Genomic DNA, 18,927 nt, shown 5'->3' with positions numbered 1-18,927 from the left:
CGGTATACTGGTCCTTGTTTGACGAATATGGAGTGAACAAAGTGACAAGGGGATGGAGTAGACTATTTATTACATTCAGATGCGAGTTCTACTTAGCCGCTCATGGATGATGAGTATTGCGCACATTTGTACGTGTCTGTAGTAACGCAACAGTGCATTGCATTTTGTTATCATCAACGTTTTTTTGTTTCATGAATTTATACCATAAATTTTCAGTTTATATTCACATCTCGTGAATGTAACACATATAAGATAATATATTTATTGTGTCAACAGTTTTGTTCACTTTCAATATTATTAAAAAAAATATAAATATAAATATATATAGTTAAAGAATATAAATATTAAAATTATATATAAAAAAATAGAAATTACATGTTGATGGAATCTTCTTTTTTTATATATATGTAATATAATAATATAATTTGCAGGCTTAATAATTCGAAGAATTTAATATTTAATAAAATAAAGTTTTTAAGAATTTAAAAAAAGTATTTGTTTAAGAATTTATAGGAAATATAGGAAAAAGCCAAGACTTTAAAAATTGGGTAATCAAATTAACTTTGGCAATTATAATAAAAAAAGTAAGAATCGTTGAATTTTTGCATCTAACGTAAGTTTAATAAAATTGAAATTGAATTATATTTATATACATATATTTTTATTATTATATTTTTTTTATTAAAAACCCTAATAAAATGAATTAAAAATATTCGATACTAAAATGAGATATAAATGTTAATTTATAACATGCATAATACTTGTATTACTTTTTAATTGATATTTGTTTTAAAATATGATGTTTTTATCTTTTTATCGTGTAACAAAGAGCAATTCGTCTTATTAAAAATGGAAGCTATGAAATAAATTTCTTTTGCTACTGGTTTCGTTTACCGATCGTTCTTTTATATTATGTCGTACGACGAAAATAAATGATTTCTACGTTTTTAACGAGATCGTAAATTATACCCGACACCATGAAAGGCTGTCTGCGGAATGAGTGAAAAACAAGGAAAAAGATTCGCGAGAAGCTGGCGAAAACCGGGGAGAAATGTCATGATCGAATTTACTGGAGCATCGCGAGAACCTTAAGAGGAGTTGAGATTCAAACATCGAGGTGAAAAGACAGAAAATGTGAAAACTTCCACGCGCGTACTCTCTCACTAAAGAAGAGACGGGCGGAGTCAATGCGAGATCTTTTACTTTTTGCATCATGAATGATTTATTCTTGCTTTTAGAACGATAGTATGGCGTCAATGTAACATGAGACATCAAAGAAGAAGAAAATTTTTTGTACGGGCATTTTTATATATAATATAATTAAACCTAATGGTTTAATTTCTATTTATATTTTACATACATTTTACATTTATATTGCGTTTCAAACTGATATCGAAATATAGAATCATCTATTTGTATGACTGTTTCGATTATACGATTCAAGAAAATATTTCCACAGAAAGAAAAATACTATTTATATAATAAAAATATTATTATAATATTATGTGTTGTATAATATTACATATCTGTAATTCCTATGCACAATTTTTATACACATAATATTAAATTTTAGAGCTAATGTCATGAAGACAACACATATGAAATAAATACATGATACACAATAAAATTGTTAAAAATATAAGCTATTTTAAAAAGAGTTATTTGGTAAACTATTTTATGTGATGGTCGCATTCAGTTAATGGGAAATTGTCAGCGATAACTAAAAGAAGTAATTTACGTTTACGTAACAAGAAATTTTCGTGATAACGTCAGTATTTTCAGCTCGCGGACCGCGCCGTAAATTATGCAATCGATCGGTTTCGCGCCCATTTGCATTTCAGAATCTTTTTCCGACTCCCCGCTTGTGAAAGCAGTCAAGTGCAGACTAGATGCATCAGCTGCAACTTTTTCTGCCATTTCTTCGAACTCGACGGTATATTTCTTTAAAACAGACGGACGATAGAAAATTCATCATTTATTGGAATGTTATTCCACTCACAAAATATTATATAAAATAACTGAGGCGTTTATAGTATTCCGGTTTTCTTAAATGATATGAGAGAGCGATGTGTAAGTGAGCGAGAGATGTTTGTTGATGAGCACTTTATAATATTCTAATAAAAAATATAAAATGCAAAAAATTACTTTTAACAGCCTATTTAATTTCATGATTTACAATATATCTTTTTTCTTATTTATTGTAATTTATTAAATATAATTTTTTATACATATATCGAAAATATGTTTCGAAAAGCTAACATCATTTACAAGCCAAAAACTATTTGGGTTTTTTAGAATGTAACGGAATTGAGTTAAAATAAATAATGCAAAAACATTTGTCAATCTATTTCTGTATGCCGCTCTTGTGAAAATACTTTCAATAAAAAATTCACACAGGATTTTCCTTCCGTCTGGAAACATAGTGAGCCAGACAACAACGCTTAGGTGAGAGGACGAGACTCGAATAGAGAGATCTCGAGATCACCCGCATGCCATCGTAGAACATGAGTGGAACAATAAGGGAACGTGGCCGGAGGATCTAAACGGATGGATGAATTCTTGTTAAAAATGTCTTGGCATTTTTCTCGGAAATGCAGGCAACTTGCTCAAAAAGAAGGTTTGACAGGAAGGAACAAGGATATATATTGTACATAGAAGGCACGGTGAATAAAAGCAAGAAGAAAACAATTCAACCAAGCGGGATTCTAATGTTTTTCTGTAAAGTTACAGTAATTTATAAGTTTAAATAAAGTTTAGATAAGCTATTTATAAGTTTAAATAAAGTTTACAATAATTTATTTATTTAATGAAACTTTTCCTCGGATTCTTTGACTTCTATTTTCGAAACAATTCTCTGTCGCTGGTTTTGCCAATATACTATAATATAGATTATTGTGATGATATAAAACATGTTACGGACATAATTGAAACGAAAAATAAAGTACTGTTTGTTCAAGTAAACTAATATCAATTAGTAAACGCGTGTGAAAAACAGCTTTGTGTAAAAAAATACGCACAGAGAGAGAGTAATTAATTAAATGGTGCAAATCCAATTGAAATGACTGCAATACATTCTTTTGTGCACTGTTTTTTTGCAACGCTCTCAAGAGCAAGCGATTGGAGATATCGAAAAGCTACGTACGTACAATATATGCGATACAATAAAAATCACACACTCACCTTGCAGAAGCTGGTTATTGAAGAGATCTGAAACAGAAAGCATAAACGTGCGATCAGTACAAAATGTCCGTATATATTTTACGTGAATGTGACACCGGCAATTGAAATTCAAAAGTTACCCTACGTGCGGAAGCTCACGAAGCTGATCGCTGCAAGCTCGCGAGCTATTTGAACTTTTTCTCTGGATTATCATAAGAACTTTTTTTGATGCGCGAATGGCTATGTCGCTCGAGAAAAAGGCACAAACGTATTTTACGTGTTCGCGGAAACTTCAAACAATTTTTATTTCTCACGAGAGAGACTCTGTCTGATGCACGAAGAAGAGCTTTCGATGCGCAGGAATCGAGCTTGGAACTTGAATTCTTTTTTCAACGCAGGGATCTATCCCAAAATTTTGTCTGATCAATAATAACGTAGCGTAATAATACAAATTTTAAATGCAAAGTGTATTAAAAAATAATCATTTAAATAATATCTTGTTTAAATAAAGTTATAAAAGTTATAAAAATTGATTTTTAAAAAAATTTTTTTAAGAATGATAGGTACACATATTTGCACAATATAACTGCAATCTTGGAAGTAATAATTGGAATTATTAATTAAGATAATAATTTGAAAAGAATTATTAGAAATTCTTTTTTAAAATAATATTTCAAAAAAGAGGTTTTAAAACTTGCGAAAAAGATTGATCACTTTAAATATATATATATCATAATATATTTATCATTTCAATATTATTTCAAACGTTCGGTGCAGCAGGAAATAATTAAAAAATTAATTAGAAGAATAACCAAGCAAATATATACATTTAATAAAGTTCTATTTTAATAGAAACCATTGTTTACTTAATGTCAGTTTGTTTTAATAGTTTTCTTGTTGAAACGTATCTTTATTTCTGTCCTCAATTTTATCTTCGTTGATTACAGTACTTTCTTTCAGAGAGTTTAAAATTAAAATTAAAGTTGCTTTTAAATGAATAATGAAAAAAAAATGAGAGATTTCGTTTAAAACCCCTGCCATCAATGCGCGTAACACATGCGTATGACACAAAGTGCATTTGCTTTCTAAGCACGGGCGGTTTGTGAGCCTGCGGCTGTGTGCGGGCCTTATTAAGGAATCCCTTTGATCACGTGGCGATTAAACGACTGACAGAAGGGCAACAGCCCTAGAAAGAGAAAGACGGTGACGAAGCGAACTCTTGCCTTTGTGCTGTTCGCTTCGAAACGATCGTGAAAAATAAACGCATACGTGTCTTTCTGTTCGCTCTAATTATCGCGCGAAAACTTATCAATGAGCTACGTACCAAGCAATCTCCGTCAAACTTCTTTATCGTTTATTTAACGATTATATCGCGTGTGGATCAAATTATTATTATGCTGCAATTACGTTGTACACTCATTTGCACGAATTAAACTTTCTTTTTTATTATGTATTATTACAACGACTATCTGGCTTCACTTTTGTTGAACTTAGTTTGTGAGCATATCTCTCAGCATGTGTGTTTTATAACTTAATGAATAAGCACATAACTCTTACACAAATATACCATTACGTATATTCAGCCTGTATATAAATATATTAGAATTGTGCAATATTGTGCACCATTATAAAATATAATAATTTGAATAATTTTATATCAGCATTTATAAGATATAATAATTTCATAATATTCTATTTTTTTTTTAGAAAACGCACATATGTGTAATTTTTTCTGAATATTTTCATGTCAGCATAATACTAAAATTTATTTCATTACAGTAATAGGACTTGCATTGTTATGAGATGAAGTAAATAGCTTCCGGAGGCAGATGCAGCCGATGCTGCGAATGGTTTCTGATTTGGCATTATGTTAATATCTCGGTAGGCCAGGTCAGGCAGCTTATTGTTTGGCTTTGATCAGCTATCTGCTTAATTAGCTCTCGATTTAGATCGCCCTCGGGCTCAAGCCTGTAATATTCAATTTCGTACGTGTATTGTTGAGTAAAAATAGTCAAAGGACAAAGGGATTGCAATAATCTCAATAAGCTTCTCGTTCTATAAAGCTTAACGTTTTGCGTTTACATAGAATTGGGCAAATTTATAAATCAACAAGAAGTTATTATTTTTATGATATATTTTATGATGTAATTTATTGTATTATTAATTTAATTTTTAAATATTATTATTAATTAAATGTTAAAAAAATATACATATAGATAAAGAACATATATACATATAAAATATCTGAAACAATTGATTTAACAAGAATTATATTTTTCATTCATTCATTGCTTGATTTTCTTTTTCGACTACGAATACAATTATTACAATCATGATGTATATTTAGATGATATGTCAATTCGAAAGTTACCCATTTAGTAAACATAAGGTGACATTTATAGTGACTAGTTTATATTCTTGATATCAAATCTACGTCAATGCGCTACTGAATGTGGCTGCAGTTTTACATAAAATTGGCATTATGCGACCCGGTGGCGATCCGGTGGGATTTTCATCGAACGCCGTGAATTTAAGGATCTACTTTGCACCCCAGTAGATATCAAAGAAACCGGCATTCCGGACTCTCTTTCGGGTGAGTTTCAATGTTTGCGCAGCTGAATCGTACGTAACGAATTAAATGATCTTCGTGGAAGGAAACCGCTCGAACACGTTACAAGCCTCTCTTATTCGCGAGAATGATTTAATGCCGCGGATTTAGATCGCGTATTTCAAACATTCCGCAAACCAAGAATCGCAGATCCTTCTATTCCGTCAGAATTTAGCACGATGATCTCTTTCCGGATATTTCAAATATTAGATCAACGAAGAATAATATTCATTCCTTGAAGCTCTTATTTGAAATGTTATATGATATTCAAATGAACTATCAATTTCACGTAGTATTATTTCTTTTTAAAAAGGAGGAATTTTTTAATAAATGTATTATAATAAAAAGTTATAACAATTGGAGAGAAAAATAATACATAATTGTGTATATATAACATGTTTTCGAGAATACAAAAATGCGCGCATTAATATGTGTTTCATATATTTATTAAGTGTATTTTTTTCAAAAAAATTTTACAAGAAATAATATTTAAAAAATAATATTTTATTATCAATATAAATTTGAAAATTTGAAAAATCATAATTGAAATATATATAAGAATTGCTATAATAATTAAAATTAATATTTGAATTAATAATTTGAATTATTATTAGGTTTCAAATTACATTTGAAATTCTCAACACTATTCTCAAGCAACTCTTTTTCTTGTTGGCATATTGCATTCCTTTTTGCGCGCACAAACGTCCAATCTCTTTACGCAAATATTCTTGCATCCAACGAGCATCATTACACGAGCATTCTCTGTTTCCTCCTTCAAGAATCGATCATGACAACAAACGTATCGTGGATGGCATACTTCGATAGTGAATTCTCGAAGTCTCTCGTGAGAGCGTGACAAGAGAAGAGTGAGGTGCTATCGTCGCATGTAAGTTCGATCCGGCAGGCGACGAATTGAAATCTTGATTTATGGTAGGATATATATATGCTGTTCGAATTGCTCACTGTACTGAGTGATTCAAGAAGAAGCAGTAGAAAGTTTCGTTTCAGAAAAAATTACTTATTTTTAACTAAAATTGAATATGTTTCTAAAAATTTTATAAATTACATAAAATACTTACATTATATTGTAGAAAGTTTCATAACAAAGAATATATCCAATTTTTCGAAAAATGAGATATTGATTAGAACGAGAGATATTAAGGTATTATAATATCTCTCTCAAAATCCTAACTTTATAAGAACGAAAAATAACACTTTATAATTCGAATTTTTCATATAGGAATGTAATTTTCACGTGTTAAGAATATTAATAGAATACTAATAAAAAAATATATGTATTTATTTATTTTTGATGAGATATTAAATGAAATAGATATTATTCTTAAAAACAAAAGTTGCACTCCTATATATAACATTTGAATTTTAAAATGTTTTAAAGAATAATATTTCTCCTGTGAAATTTACATCCCTAGATGATGAAATCTTTAATATGCAAAGAATAATATATTCATTATATTTTTTTATATAGAAATTTAAAAGACAAATTTATAATATATATGTGAATAAATTCTCTATATAGAGAAGAATCTAACAATAAGTAGATTGTGTGCGAATTTTTGTCAAAACACACACTTTCCAATTACTATAAACTGTTTTGTATACTACATAAAGAAAAAAGTCAACACATAAATTTTGAAAAAAAGTTACGTTTAAAAATTTTAATATAAGAAATTAGATAATACTTTTTAAATAAATTGAATCGATTAAAAATTTTTTGTTGCATCTTGCATTCAAAATTTTAATGCCAATAAAAAAAATATAAAAATAATATTTCTATATTAAAACATGGTTATTTTTATAAATAAATAAAAGATATAAATTTTTTAAATAACTACTTAACAAATTTGTGAATAATTTAATAATTTATGGCAGTATTTATCTATATTTTATAACTTAAATTATAATATATCAAGAACTCTTTTATTATTTCATAATTTTTTTATTAAATATGTAATTATAAATTTACATGTATGTAACAATGTTAGATATATAAATTTCCGTTAAAATCAACATATAAAAAATGTAAATTCAATATTACATAAGATTACATATATTCCTATATACTTGATTTCTTGAGAGAGATATACCTTATATATCTGCTAACGCAAAACTGAATTTTCCAGTCGGTGCACTTTTCGTCACGAAAAAGCGGGAGATGAAAGCACTCATGCTTGAAAGACACCCAGTGATCTAGTGACATACGAAGGATGACGTGCGATCCGCCTCCGCCACTACGTAAGAGCAAGGAGATTTCGTTGCTACGAAGAACGCACGGAACGAACGGGTTGCACTCGCAGGTATGCAGCGGATAAAATTCAGAGTTGATATGGTGTTAAATCTTTCTGTCAGAGGTCTAGTGAATTCTCTCTCCCTCTCTTCAAAACGAGGCATACTGCGGGCTTGGTCCTTTGAGGATTTCAAAATTAACTACGAGCGCGTTCTCTTGATCGGTCTTCGTGTTAAATGTCAAGTGTAAATCGGATTTTGCTTTTTGCTCTATATATCAGAAGTTATAATTACGTTTTATATATCTAATTATACCTTCGATTATATAGAATAATTGGAATAAATTTATTTATTTAGATTTTAACAGATTAGCGAAAACATTGAAAAGAAAATCATATATTGTATATCTTTGCCAATAAGACATATATTTCGACAATATCTTGAAAGCTGTAAGTTTCTAAATTATAGATACTTTTCCTCTACAAAGATATATTTATTAAAAAATTTAAATTTACTCAATTTATTTAAAATATTAAAAATAATAGATGCAAATATATAATATTATATGCTGATTGTTACAACATGATATGCAGAAAAATATACCAATACGCAAAAACCAAGAAATACGACTAGTACAATTATAATTTATAAATTTTTTTTTATACATTTTTTAAAGAATAATTAATTGCATCTATATACAAATAAAAATATTGCAGATATATACGATGCAATATTATAGATATTGATACGTATTGTAATGTTTGATTGGCAGTGATCGGGAGATAAAACTTATTTATTATCAGGAGATAAAAGAACATTTAAATCTTAGATTTAGATGATATCGTATTCTTTCCCGATTATTTTATAGAGGATTGTGAATTGCAATGCATTATCTTAAATTTAATAAAAGCTACGTGACATTAGCCGATAAAACTTATCTCGAAAATGGAAATCGGGTGATCGCATTTAAGGGCTTAATTTATGGCGGTCGTGGGCGACGTAATCGATTGAAATCTCAGAAGTTCGCATGCGGAACGTCATCAGAGTATTCGTGTTGGTCGATGCTAACGAACGTTACCGCGAAGTGCCGTGCATTAAATGCACTCGTGCGTGTCATCGTGACGTCAGTCAGCCGGATCTCACAATCAGTTTCCTCTCCGTTTCCGAATTCAAGACATTCTTGAGTGAGTATGAAAAATAGTGATCTGATCGCACTTGCTCAATTCTGGAATGTGATTCGAGTATATAATATGCTAATTTTTTGCATATATATATATATAGGAAACTTTACAATGTGAAAACTCCACGGGGGAAATTTGTTAGTATTATAAAAATATTAGCATGTAAAATAATTACATTCGGTTTTTATTATGTACTAACAAATTGCTCGTGCGGCATCACATGTTTAAAACTATCGTCGGGATAATAGTGTCCATGTGTGAGGCACACGACACGTGTAAACCCTCGCGGGTGACATGTAACAGGCAATCTATGGTTACAGTTGATCCACGCAGCTCGCAACCTCCTGGGGGCACCAATCTAGCTAGCGAATAAAGGTGTCTAGACATCCAATCTCTTTTCCTAACCCTTCTGCATCCCCATCCCTTTGTCCACGACGGTATTAACCTTTACACGTACCGCGACAGTAACTGATCTAAGGAGAACAATACTCTCGAGGATGAACGGGGCCCTTTTTGTTCTTTGAATGTCCCTGGCAAGTGCGTAGCCACTGGAATGCTCGCGGCGTAAAAGGGTTGAAAAGTGTCAGGCAAGAATTCTCGTTTGATGGAGAACGACGATTAATCTCACGGAGAGACGCATATTTTTCTTACCTCCCTTTCACATTCACGGAGCCGAGTATCTATTTATTAAAAACACGACACAAATTTCTCACGACCTCCTTTTACGCGCAGCCATTCAGCTTGAAAATTGAAATATATGCATGAAAACACTAAGATAAAAAATATTATCATATATTTATTATTTAAATTAATATTAAGATGTATTATCCGGATGTCGAATTAACGCAAATGTGGTGAAATTTGTATCTGTTCCTATTAGCTGTAAGCTAACAATAAAAAAATCGATTTTCTTAAAAAAAAGGAAAAAAGAAATAGAGAAAAGGAGAAAGAATATCATTTTCCATATCTTATATCTAAAAACACGAAAAATTAAAATTACACAAGCAAATTTTTACTGTTTATAGCTTTAAAATAATTAGTTTTTTAGTTAAATAGTCTGGTTAAATACAACCCAATTATGGAGTTTTCCCATTCGGCGGAACGTGTGGCGCGGTAATTTCTTAAAATTTAATATCACACACATAATGACACGACGATTCGACGGTGCTCACCGCGTGCACCTGCGGCGCATTATTAATAATTCCATACTCGTGTTCTATAAACGGTCACGTCGGTATCACGTCGAGGTCAGCATTTTCCGCGAAGTCGACACACACATAATATCGAATAAAAAGCGGGACGAACGCCTCGTGCGTGCTTCACGCGATATAAATGCTCCTTTTTTTATGTTTTTTTATGGTGAGGTACTGCGTACTGTATATCGTCGTAAACGAGCCTGGAATTCTGCCGGCACACCTACACGTTATGTGCGTGTATGTATTTGCAATTTAATATTTATCCTTCGTTATTAAAATGAGCACAACTACTTGGTATTTTGAACTGTCGCAAACATGTCGGTTTCTAGCTATGTAGCAAGGGATACGATCGTTACCCAGGGTGCGCATATGCGTGTGCAATGCATATTGAAACGCCATGCGAGGAAGATATCGTCATTTATCGCATAAGTGAAGAGATAACTGGAGCGCGATAATAAATAATAAATGCTTTTGTGAACGTAGGTTAAGTGTCGTACACCTTCGTGATTATTCACGGTTAGATTAATTTCTCATTAACATTATTTAATGATTCATTCACATCGTTACAATCAAGAGATCACAGAAAAATCACCGTAGCCCTTTATTTAGGTTTCTTGGCGAACGCGAGCGCCGGTGCCTTTAAGGATCAGATTGGTGAGAAACACGAGTCTTTTCTTTTAATTATGCCTTAAACGCGCCTGATTAGAAGTGACGCTTTGACAGAATTTTGAAAAACACTTTACAGTAACATTCATATATATTAGATACTAAAAATGTACGCGTCACGAAAGAAACATACGAAATCCTTATATTACGATGTCGGGTAAATATTGCCATAGTTTCGCCGCAGATGTGGACGAGCCTTCGGCATATGCTCGGGAATCGATTTCTCGTTTACACAGCTGCGGAAGTGACTCAAACGAACAACGTGTGCTCGGGAAAATTATCCAAAGCACAGCGACGGACATTAGCTATTCTCGACCCAATTCACGCGCTACACATCCGCCACCCTTAAATTGTTGCCGCGTATAGTGGTCCGTCCTCTTCCTGATACAAGAGATAACGAAGCGTAGAAATACATAACTTGTGAAAATTCCATGTGTGTCGTCATTGAACGTATTGCCCTCGAATTGAGGACTCCAATTTTTGGGTCATTTTTTTTTTATAGAAATGTCAAGACACTAGGTTTTTAAATTAAACTATTAGAAACAAAGAAATAAAATTCTTAAAAAATGAAATAAATAAAATAATAATTTTCTTAAAAAAAGAAATAAATTAAATTATAAAAATTAAATTATTTAATTATAAATAAATTAAATTTTTAAGCTTTCTGCAGGAAGTGTCTAGTGAGAAACATATATCATGGGATCTTTTACCTGTGATCGCGCATTTCCTCTTAACAATATGTATTTTGTAAACGACCAAACAATAAAGACGATAGCTTTTGAATGGAAGAGAGATAAATTTAAGCTCTTTCATTGCTTCAACGCATTCGGCTGTGCGACGCTATTTTCGTGCCATTGTTCGAGGTACATTATACACAACCGCGTAACGAAGCGTATCTATATCCAACGGTTGCCTCTACCATTCGGTTAACTTTAATCATGTAATTTAACTTTCCTTGTATCTTCTCCTTTCTAATTTTATCTAATTTGTATGTAAATATATAAATATTTGTACATACGAATTCTTATCATTATATTTATATAATTAAAATATATAAATAGTATATAAGCACATTTATAAAATAATGTATAATAAAATGTATAAGTAAAATTAAAAGAATTAGATAATTTTAGTACAAACAATATTGACAATGTTTATTAATAATTAGTAATAAATATATATGAAAATTTGTATAATAATAGCGATTGTAAATTTAAAACATTATTCACTCATGCATTTTTAATTCAAGAATATTTAAAAGGAAATATTTAAAAAATTGAATATGCGATAATAGTATATATTATATAATATTAAGAGTATATATATTCGTTATTTTATCGTACTTGTTAATGAATATTTCAACATTGCTCTTTTTAAATATTGTTTGCGCTAAAAACGCGCAAGTAAATCATATAATGTTTTTAATTCGCAATCTATCACCGTATAAAGTCATTTCGGCACAAATATTAGCTCACTATAATTGCTGCAACAAATTTCAACACGCACTTTAACAAGAGGTGCCGATATTTTGGCGATGATAAACCGATAAACTCACGTTATGCCGCAGTTCGCGAAACTCGCGCGCAATGGAGACGCGTAAATATAATTGCGTTATCTATTCTATCCACTATGCGTAATGCATGATGAATGTTGGTGTATACTCACTGGCATTAACGAAATTGCTCTCACGTCCGTTCATTGATCCATTTGGATCGCGACAGTGTGAAAATTTAACGCCTTTAACGTCCGGACGGTATCGGATTTTCCACTCTCCGGTCGTTAAAATTGGATATTTAAAGTTGGAAGACAGACCGGATTGCTATGTATACTCATAGATTTAAGCGTATCAAACGCTTGTCCTGAATACCATTACAAGTTTCTGTCTATCTCAATGAAACTCACTTCCACATGTCAAATTTATCAATAATTTGCTGTTTATTTCAACGAGTGCTCGAATAAAACATAAAAAAAATATGATCCTTACCTCCTGGACCTTTCTGTGGACGACGATCTTGTGCCACTGATTATCATCGAATCGCACTTTGACAGGTTTTATGTGCAGATCCAATCTTCCTTTGGCCAGTGTCATTCCTACTGCGGCGCCTCCGTCTCTCAGCGACACGGTGAGATAATCATCTCCCTCACCTGTAATTAAAAACGAGACTAATGAAGTCACGGTGAGTGTCGCGTGAGTGCGAGCGCAAATAAACCCTTACTTCGCTCTCGAAAGCGGAAATAAAACGCGCTATTGAATTAACGTGACAGTGGTCGCGACGCGAGATGGTCGGAAACGCTCTCAGCCTCCCGTTTCGGTCCATCACGGACCATCGTTTTAGTCGCGGACATCTGTGTTGACGCGACCGGGACATTACTGTCCATTGAGCGCAATCCCTTTTGACGCGTTAACGTCGTACGCATTGCAGGGAGAAAAAAAAATAAAATCTGCAACGCACATACGCGGATTCCGATGCAACTTTTTAATCCCCACGGCGACATCGCGTCCATCGATTACCCTCGCTCGCTCCATTTTTCGTCGAGCTCGCCGGATTATATCGCGAAGCGATGCGTATAAATCGATTACGACCGTTTAACCATTAGTTTCGGGGCACTTAGTGTCCGAGCGCGACCGGTTAAAACGTCCGGCGATTGTCGTTAATAATTATCGTGCCAGCCTCACCTGGAAATCCTCGCGGATTATGCCGTTCGGTTCGTAACGAGTTGGGAGAGTTAAGACGATTTTGCTGATAGAGAGTATACTTTGGCGATTAAATGTCAGCGATATATAAAGGGAAAAACGTACACAATTGATATCAGATACCATTTAGATTAATATATTAGAAGCGATTTTGTTCTCTCTCGTAGAAAAATGGAAGTAAAGTATTATAAGAAGCGAAGAATCATTTATTATTTTTATATTTATTTTCCTGATAAAAGTAAATAGAAAGCGTAAATAAAAATCTGTGAAAATTTCTTTTAATATGCGCAGTTTTGGTAAACAAGTTTATATGCAATATTCTATTTTTTTTTCCATTCTATTCTATTGCATCTGATTGCATCTGATTTTGCGGAAATTCAAGGGATCGCCTGTGTGGGCGAGCATTTTTCTATTCATTTTCAATTTTCTTCCTTTCACGGGACACGCAGCGAATAATAAAGATGCGAAAATGCAAGAGACATCAATTCTATAAAGCGGAGATCATAATTCTCGCTGTGGCGGACAGGAGGAAGGAAACTTAAGACGCATCGAGCGAGTTGCGCGGGCGTGTCATTACCCTCGTGAATTTCGCAAACGCCAACGACGGATATTGCCGCAACTGCTTTAAAATCGGGCCGTGACCGCATACTAATTATCTGGCGGGGGAAGGAAGGGGGGGGAGGAAGGGTGGACGGCGACCGGAGACCGGAGCGCATAAAAGATGCAGACGGCACTTCGGACTTAATTGCAGCCGGCGCGGCGCATTAGCATGCGCTTAATTGTAAGTGCATTACGCGCGGTATCGCGCTCCTCGCTCGCGTAACTATCGCGCATCCCGTTTATTTGCACGATACGCGAATCGCTACCCGAAAACAAACGCGATAACACGCGTTACTCGTAGTGCTCGTGCAGCGGATACGAGGAATCGGTAGCGCGAGCTTCCGTCGAGATTACATTGATTACATTGATTAAAACGATGCCTATGTGTGAACCACCACGTTTTCCCGAAATGCGTTTTTCAGCAAGTATTTATTCATTGACAAGGCTAATTCTTAAAGTTGGAGATAATCGTTATATTGTTGCTAATACGAATACGAATTTTATTAATTATTAATTTAAAGTGAGAAATATATTGATATTTAATACTGATAATATTAAATAGCAATAATATAATAGTTGCAATTAGCATTAAGCAACTAGCAGTATTATTGAAATTAGCTTTGTATGAATTATAGTTGTATATTCTACCCAATTGCTCCTCGAACGAAATATCCTCATATTTCCTTCGTTATATTTCCTCGAGACATCGTTACACGATCGTGTTGCAGATAGTTATTGCGAAAGCGGGCGAAATAATTTCGGTGGGGATTTAACGCACCGCGGTTCGCCACGCGAACCAGTCTAAAATAGAGAGCGCGAGTAGCGAAAGACGGAGATGGTCGGACATCGTTTCGAAGGAAGCTATTTCGCGTGAGAATTCCCTCGCGAAGCGGCACCGCGATTTTGAAGAATGTAAAATCGCGCGACGACGATTATCCTCCGTGAAAATACGTAATCCAAATGCACGGTCGCGGCTGTATTGCAGCTTATCTCGAGAACAAATGAGCGGCCCGGTGCGAACGTGCCGCAAGGAGATGCAAGCTGGAGGAACAAGTGTATGTGCATGTGTGTATGCATATGTGTGTGTGTGTATCGTGTATGGGTGGTACGGCATTGCGGCTGCGGTATATAGGTTTCGAGTTGCCGCTGTAACCAGAGCGGAGGTGCAAACTCCTCCTTTTACTGCGGATGGTGCAGTCTTGCCGTCTTGGCTGCGCTGATTCCCTACCGTTCATTATGTAAGTATGCCATAAAGTGGAGGTATGCGTGTGGAGTATGCATCTGGAGTATAAGATGAAGGAAATCGTGATATGGCACTACAAACGAACCGTCGAGATTATAATTAAAAAAATGAGTTAATTGAGAAATCTGAGATCACACGCGAAAAAGTGTAGAATCAAATTTTTATCGTTTTGATTGCTTTTCGCTCAATTTGATTTTTTTTCTAACAAAAAGTTGATCAAACGCAATCTATATATGTATCTTTGCAGAGGTTTTTGTAATTTTTTAAATCCAAATTGAAGCTTTATTAAGGTTTATTCGAAATTAATTAGACAATAATAAGATGTCGCAATTTCTCTCTCTTCATTTTTTGCTGCTTTTCTATAAAAAGTTTTTAATTTTTGTAACACATTTGTCATTTAAAACGGTTATTTTTTATATTTGTGTTAAGATAAATGTGTAATTTTAATGTAGCGCAAAGTTAAAAAATTTTTCCAATTATTTATAATATATATTTCTTAAATTATACATTAAAGTAAATATAATTAAAACAATTATAGATATAAAATTTGTCTTTCGTAATAAAAGGATAAATAATTTAGTTAATATTCGTTAATTTAAATTGAAATGACATATATGAAATGTATTATTATTCTGCTCAGGAAATTCTAAGCTAACATTTTCGAAATTAAGATTAATGGAGGTCAACCAAGAGCCATTACCATACCTTGCTAAAATAAAAGAAGGAAAGAAAGGACAATAAGAATAGATAAATGAAAAGAGAGAAAGAGAGACGGAAAATTTCTCTGGGTGCCGCATATCCGAGAGTCGAATCACTGAAACGTTCTAATTGGCTATAATGTCGCCACGAGAGAAGATATTGCAAAGATTTAATATGCGGCCATTGTCCAAGATGGTACCATTGTCTATCCGCATTCTCTCCAAGGATATCCGGCCGTCCGTAAGTCACTCGATTAAATGCGATTCCATTGTAGACTCTCTCGAATTGTTTTCGATTAATCGTGCTTCTACGATTGATTATCTATTTTCAGAATAGAAAATTCAAAAAAAAAATATATATATATATATATATATATTTTTTTTAATTTTCTGTTATATATACCGAATTAATTTGTTATATTAATTTAATCACCATCTGTATATTTCTATTATTAGTAAAAATATTTGCTGCGAACTAAAAATTTATTTAAACAATTTTATCGCTTGTTTCCAAGTCATATTTCCAATTATTATTTTCATGCTTTTGATTTTACATTCAATATTTTTATATTAAATATTTGTTGATTATACGATTTTTCTTTTTGCCAGTTATTAAAAATGTTTTCTGTTTTTTCCAATTCCAATTAATTTCTATTTATAACTATTTCATTTTTTCAATTTGGCAACTAAAGTGAGAATGAAATCATTTAGAGGGAAGTTATTATGATCGACAAAAGAAGTCATTCACCACAAGGAGGATATAGGAAGTACTTACCGGAATAAAATAAAAGTCCGTTTGGCTGTCTCGTTTTGAACTGAAGGCTTATAGATTCCTGTGTACTGCGCACCCGCTCTCCTTTGCTCAAATCTATCGTAAGATACTCGGTCCCTCTGAAGGACGCTTCCGAAGGGGCTTTGTCTGGAACAGAAAAGAGCCACCGGTCTATAAATCGGTCAATTCATCGCGACGAATTTTCGTTATAGACTCGCTTAGCGAATTGGCTAAGACATGGACTAAAAGATAAATAGAAAGTTTCTTTCATCTTTATTGGAGTAGCACAAGAAAATCTTAGGAAGAAAATTCGGTTAGATTAAAGGATAAAAATGTTTCATTAAAATTAATGAATCTTCTTCACATCCTGTTACAAAAGAATAACACAATTAACACAATATTGATGTTTTTACTATAAGATAATGTGCATGAAAATATGTTGCAATAATCAATTGTTATACTAATAAGGTACATATATTATATAATTATTTTCTAACGACAATCTGTTATACAAATAGAAATATGTATAAATACACATTTGTTATTTCATAACTTAATATATTTTTTATATGACAAGTAATTAACGCACAACCAAAAGCAAATATTAATATAATCTTCATTTTTTTCCTTAAATGAGATTTCTAAGTTTCCTTTCGTAAGTTTGTGAATCATAATAATAAGCGCCGAGAATCCCAACCTATCATCTTGGAAACGACGCGCCTCTCGAGAGAAAAATCGACGTGGGCGGATTTATCGCGGCGATTCATTTCTGGCGCAGTTGAGCGAACTGAAAGAGATACGAAGTGGCGGATATATAGTACACAGCCGGTTCTTCCTTCCTTCCGCGGATCGGCGGGATGATTTGCGGCGGTAATGAACATTTCAATCGGTGCATTCGAACCCTCGCCTCGGCGCGATTTGGCGACGTGCCAATGCCATTAAAACCCATCTTACGAGGCTTTTTTGCGCGACCGAGCTTACCTTTGTTTCGTCGCGCGATAACAATGGAAAATGGAAAATAACAGTGTAGGCGAGTCCGTGACATCGGAAGGGCTCTCCCCAGCGGAATCTCGAAATCCGATTAAGTATCCTCGTCGAGTCGGATAAAGAGCGTCGGGACCTGTTTACGACACCGCGAACGATGACGAATTCGAAACGAGCAGATCTTGACACTTAGGAAGTACGAGATAGAAGATAGGAAGAAAGTTTCGAACGTGAATAAAATGAAAAGGATGTATCAAGTTTTTAAAATGCAAACGCTCTGACGCTCTTAAATCAACGAAATTTTATTTTTTATTCCGTCCACTTTATATAAATATCGGTAAATTTATGAAAAATAATTTATTTCGTTTTTACTTTTGAAAAAGAAAATTACGTTCGTTTCATTACAATATAATTCTATCTATAGAATGTTTGATAATAGACGATCGATCCCTCAGGAGCTTACAATGGTGAGGGCTTAGCGAAGGTATCCAAGCTATTTCATAGACCATTTAATTTTTCCTGAGGATTTAGACAGGAAGACGCGTATTTCGAATGATACTTATATACAATATGTTTAAAATAAGAGCCGTTAAACAGACTGCATTTTATTTATCATTTATGAATTTTTAAAAATTCTTTCTTTTTACTATACTTAAATAGTACACTCAATTCCTGCTATTAAAATCGCAAATGTTTATCTAATTATTGCAGATGCAAACTCTAAACTTTTTCTAGATACTAGAAATCAGAAAGAAATTAAAAAAATGTTTTGTAGCGGTTTCTTAGCAAAAACGGAGCTGTGCTCCCATCGTCTTCGATCGCGCAGACGATGCGATGGCCGCGCGTGTTTCATTCGAGTCACTCTCCAGAAATGTCGA

At 33.1% G+C, this 18,927-nt stretch overlaps 1 protein-coding gene across 2 annotated transcripts in view; it reads right to left on the bottom strand.

The window, feature by feature from the left end:
* The window catches only part of LOC105257546 (neurexin-1), a 212,841-nt gene that overhangs the window by 89,264 nt on the left and 104,650 nt on the right, over window positions 1-18,927 (bottom strand). For both annotated transcript variants that reach the window (XM_025414874.1, XM_011268232.3), the window contains 3 exons: window positions 17,069-17,212; window positions 13,042-13,202; window positions 3,181-3,207 (listed from right to left, as the gene is read on the bottom strand). In XM_025414874.1, the coding sequence (XP_025270659.1) occupies window positions 3,181-3,207; window positions 13,042-13,202; window positions 17,069-17,212 (332 nt within the window). The remainder of the gene's footprint in view (window positions 1-3,180; window positions 3,208-13,041; window positions 13,203-17,068; window positions 17,213-18,927) is intronic.

This window comes from Camponotus floridanus, unplaced genomic scaffold (assembly GCF_003227725.1).
Source record: "Camponotus floridanus strain SB8 unplaced genomic scaffold, Cflo_v7.5 scaffold9, whole genome shotgun sequence".
NCBI classification, from domain to species: Eukaryota; Metazoa; Arthropoda; class Insecta; order Hymenoptera; family Formicidae; genus Camponotus; species Camponotus floridanus.
This window is presented reverse-complemented; position numbering and strand designations above follow the sequence as displayed.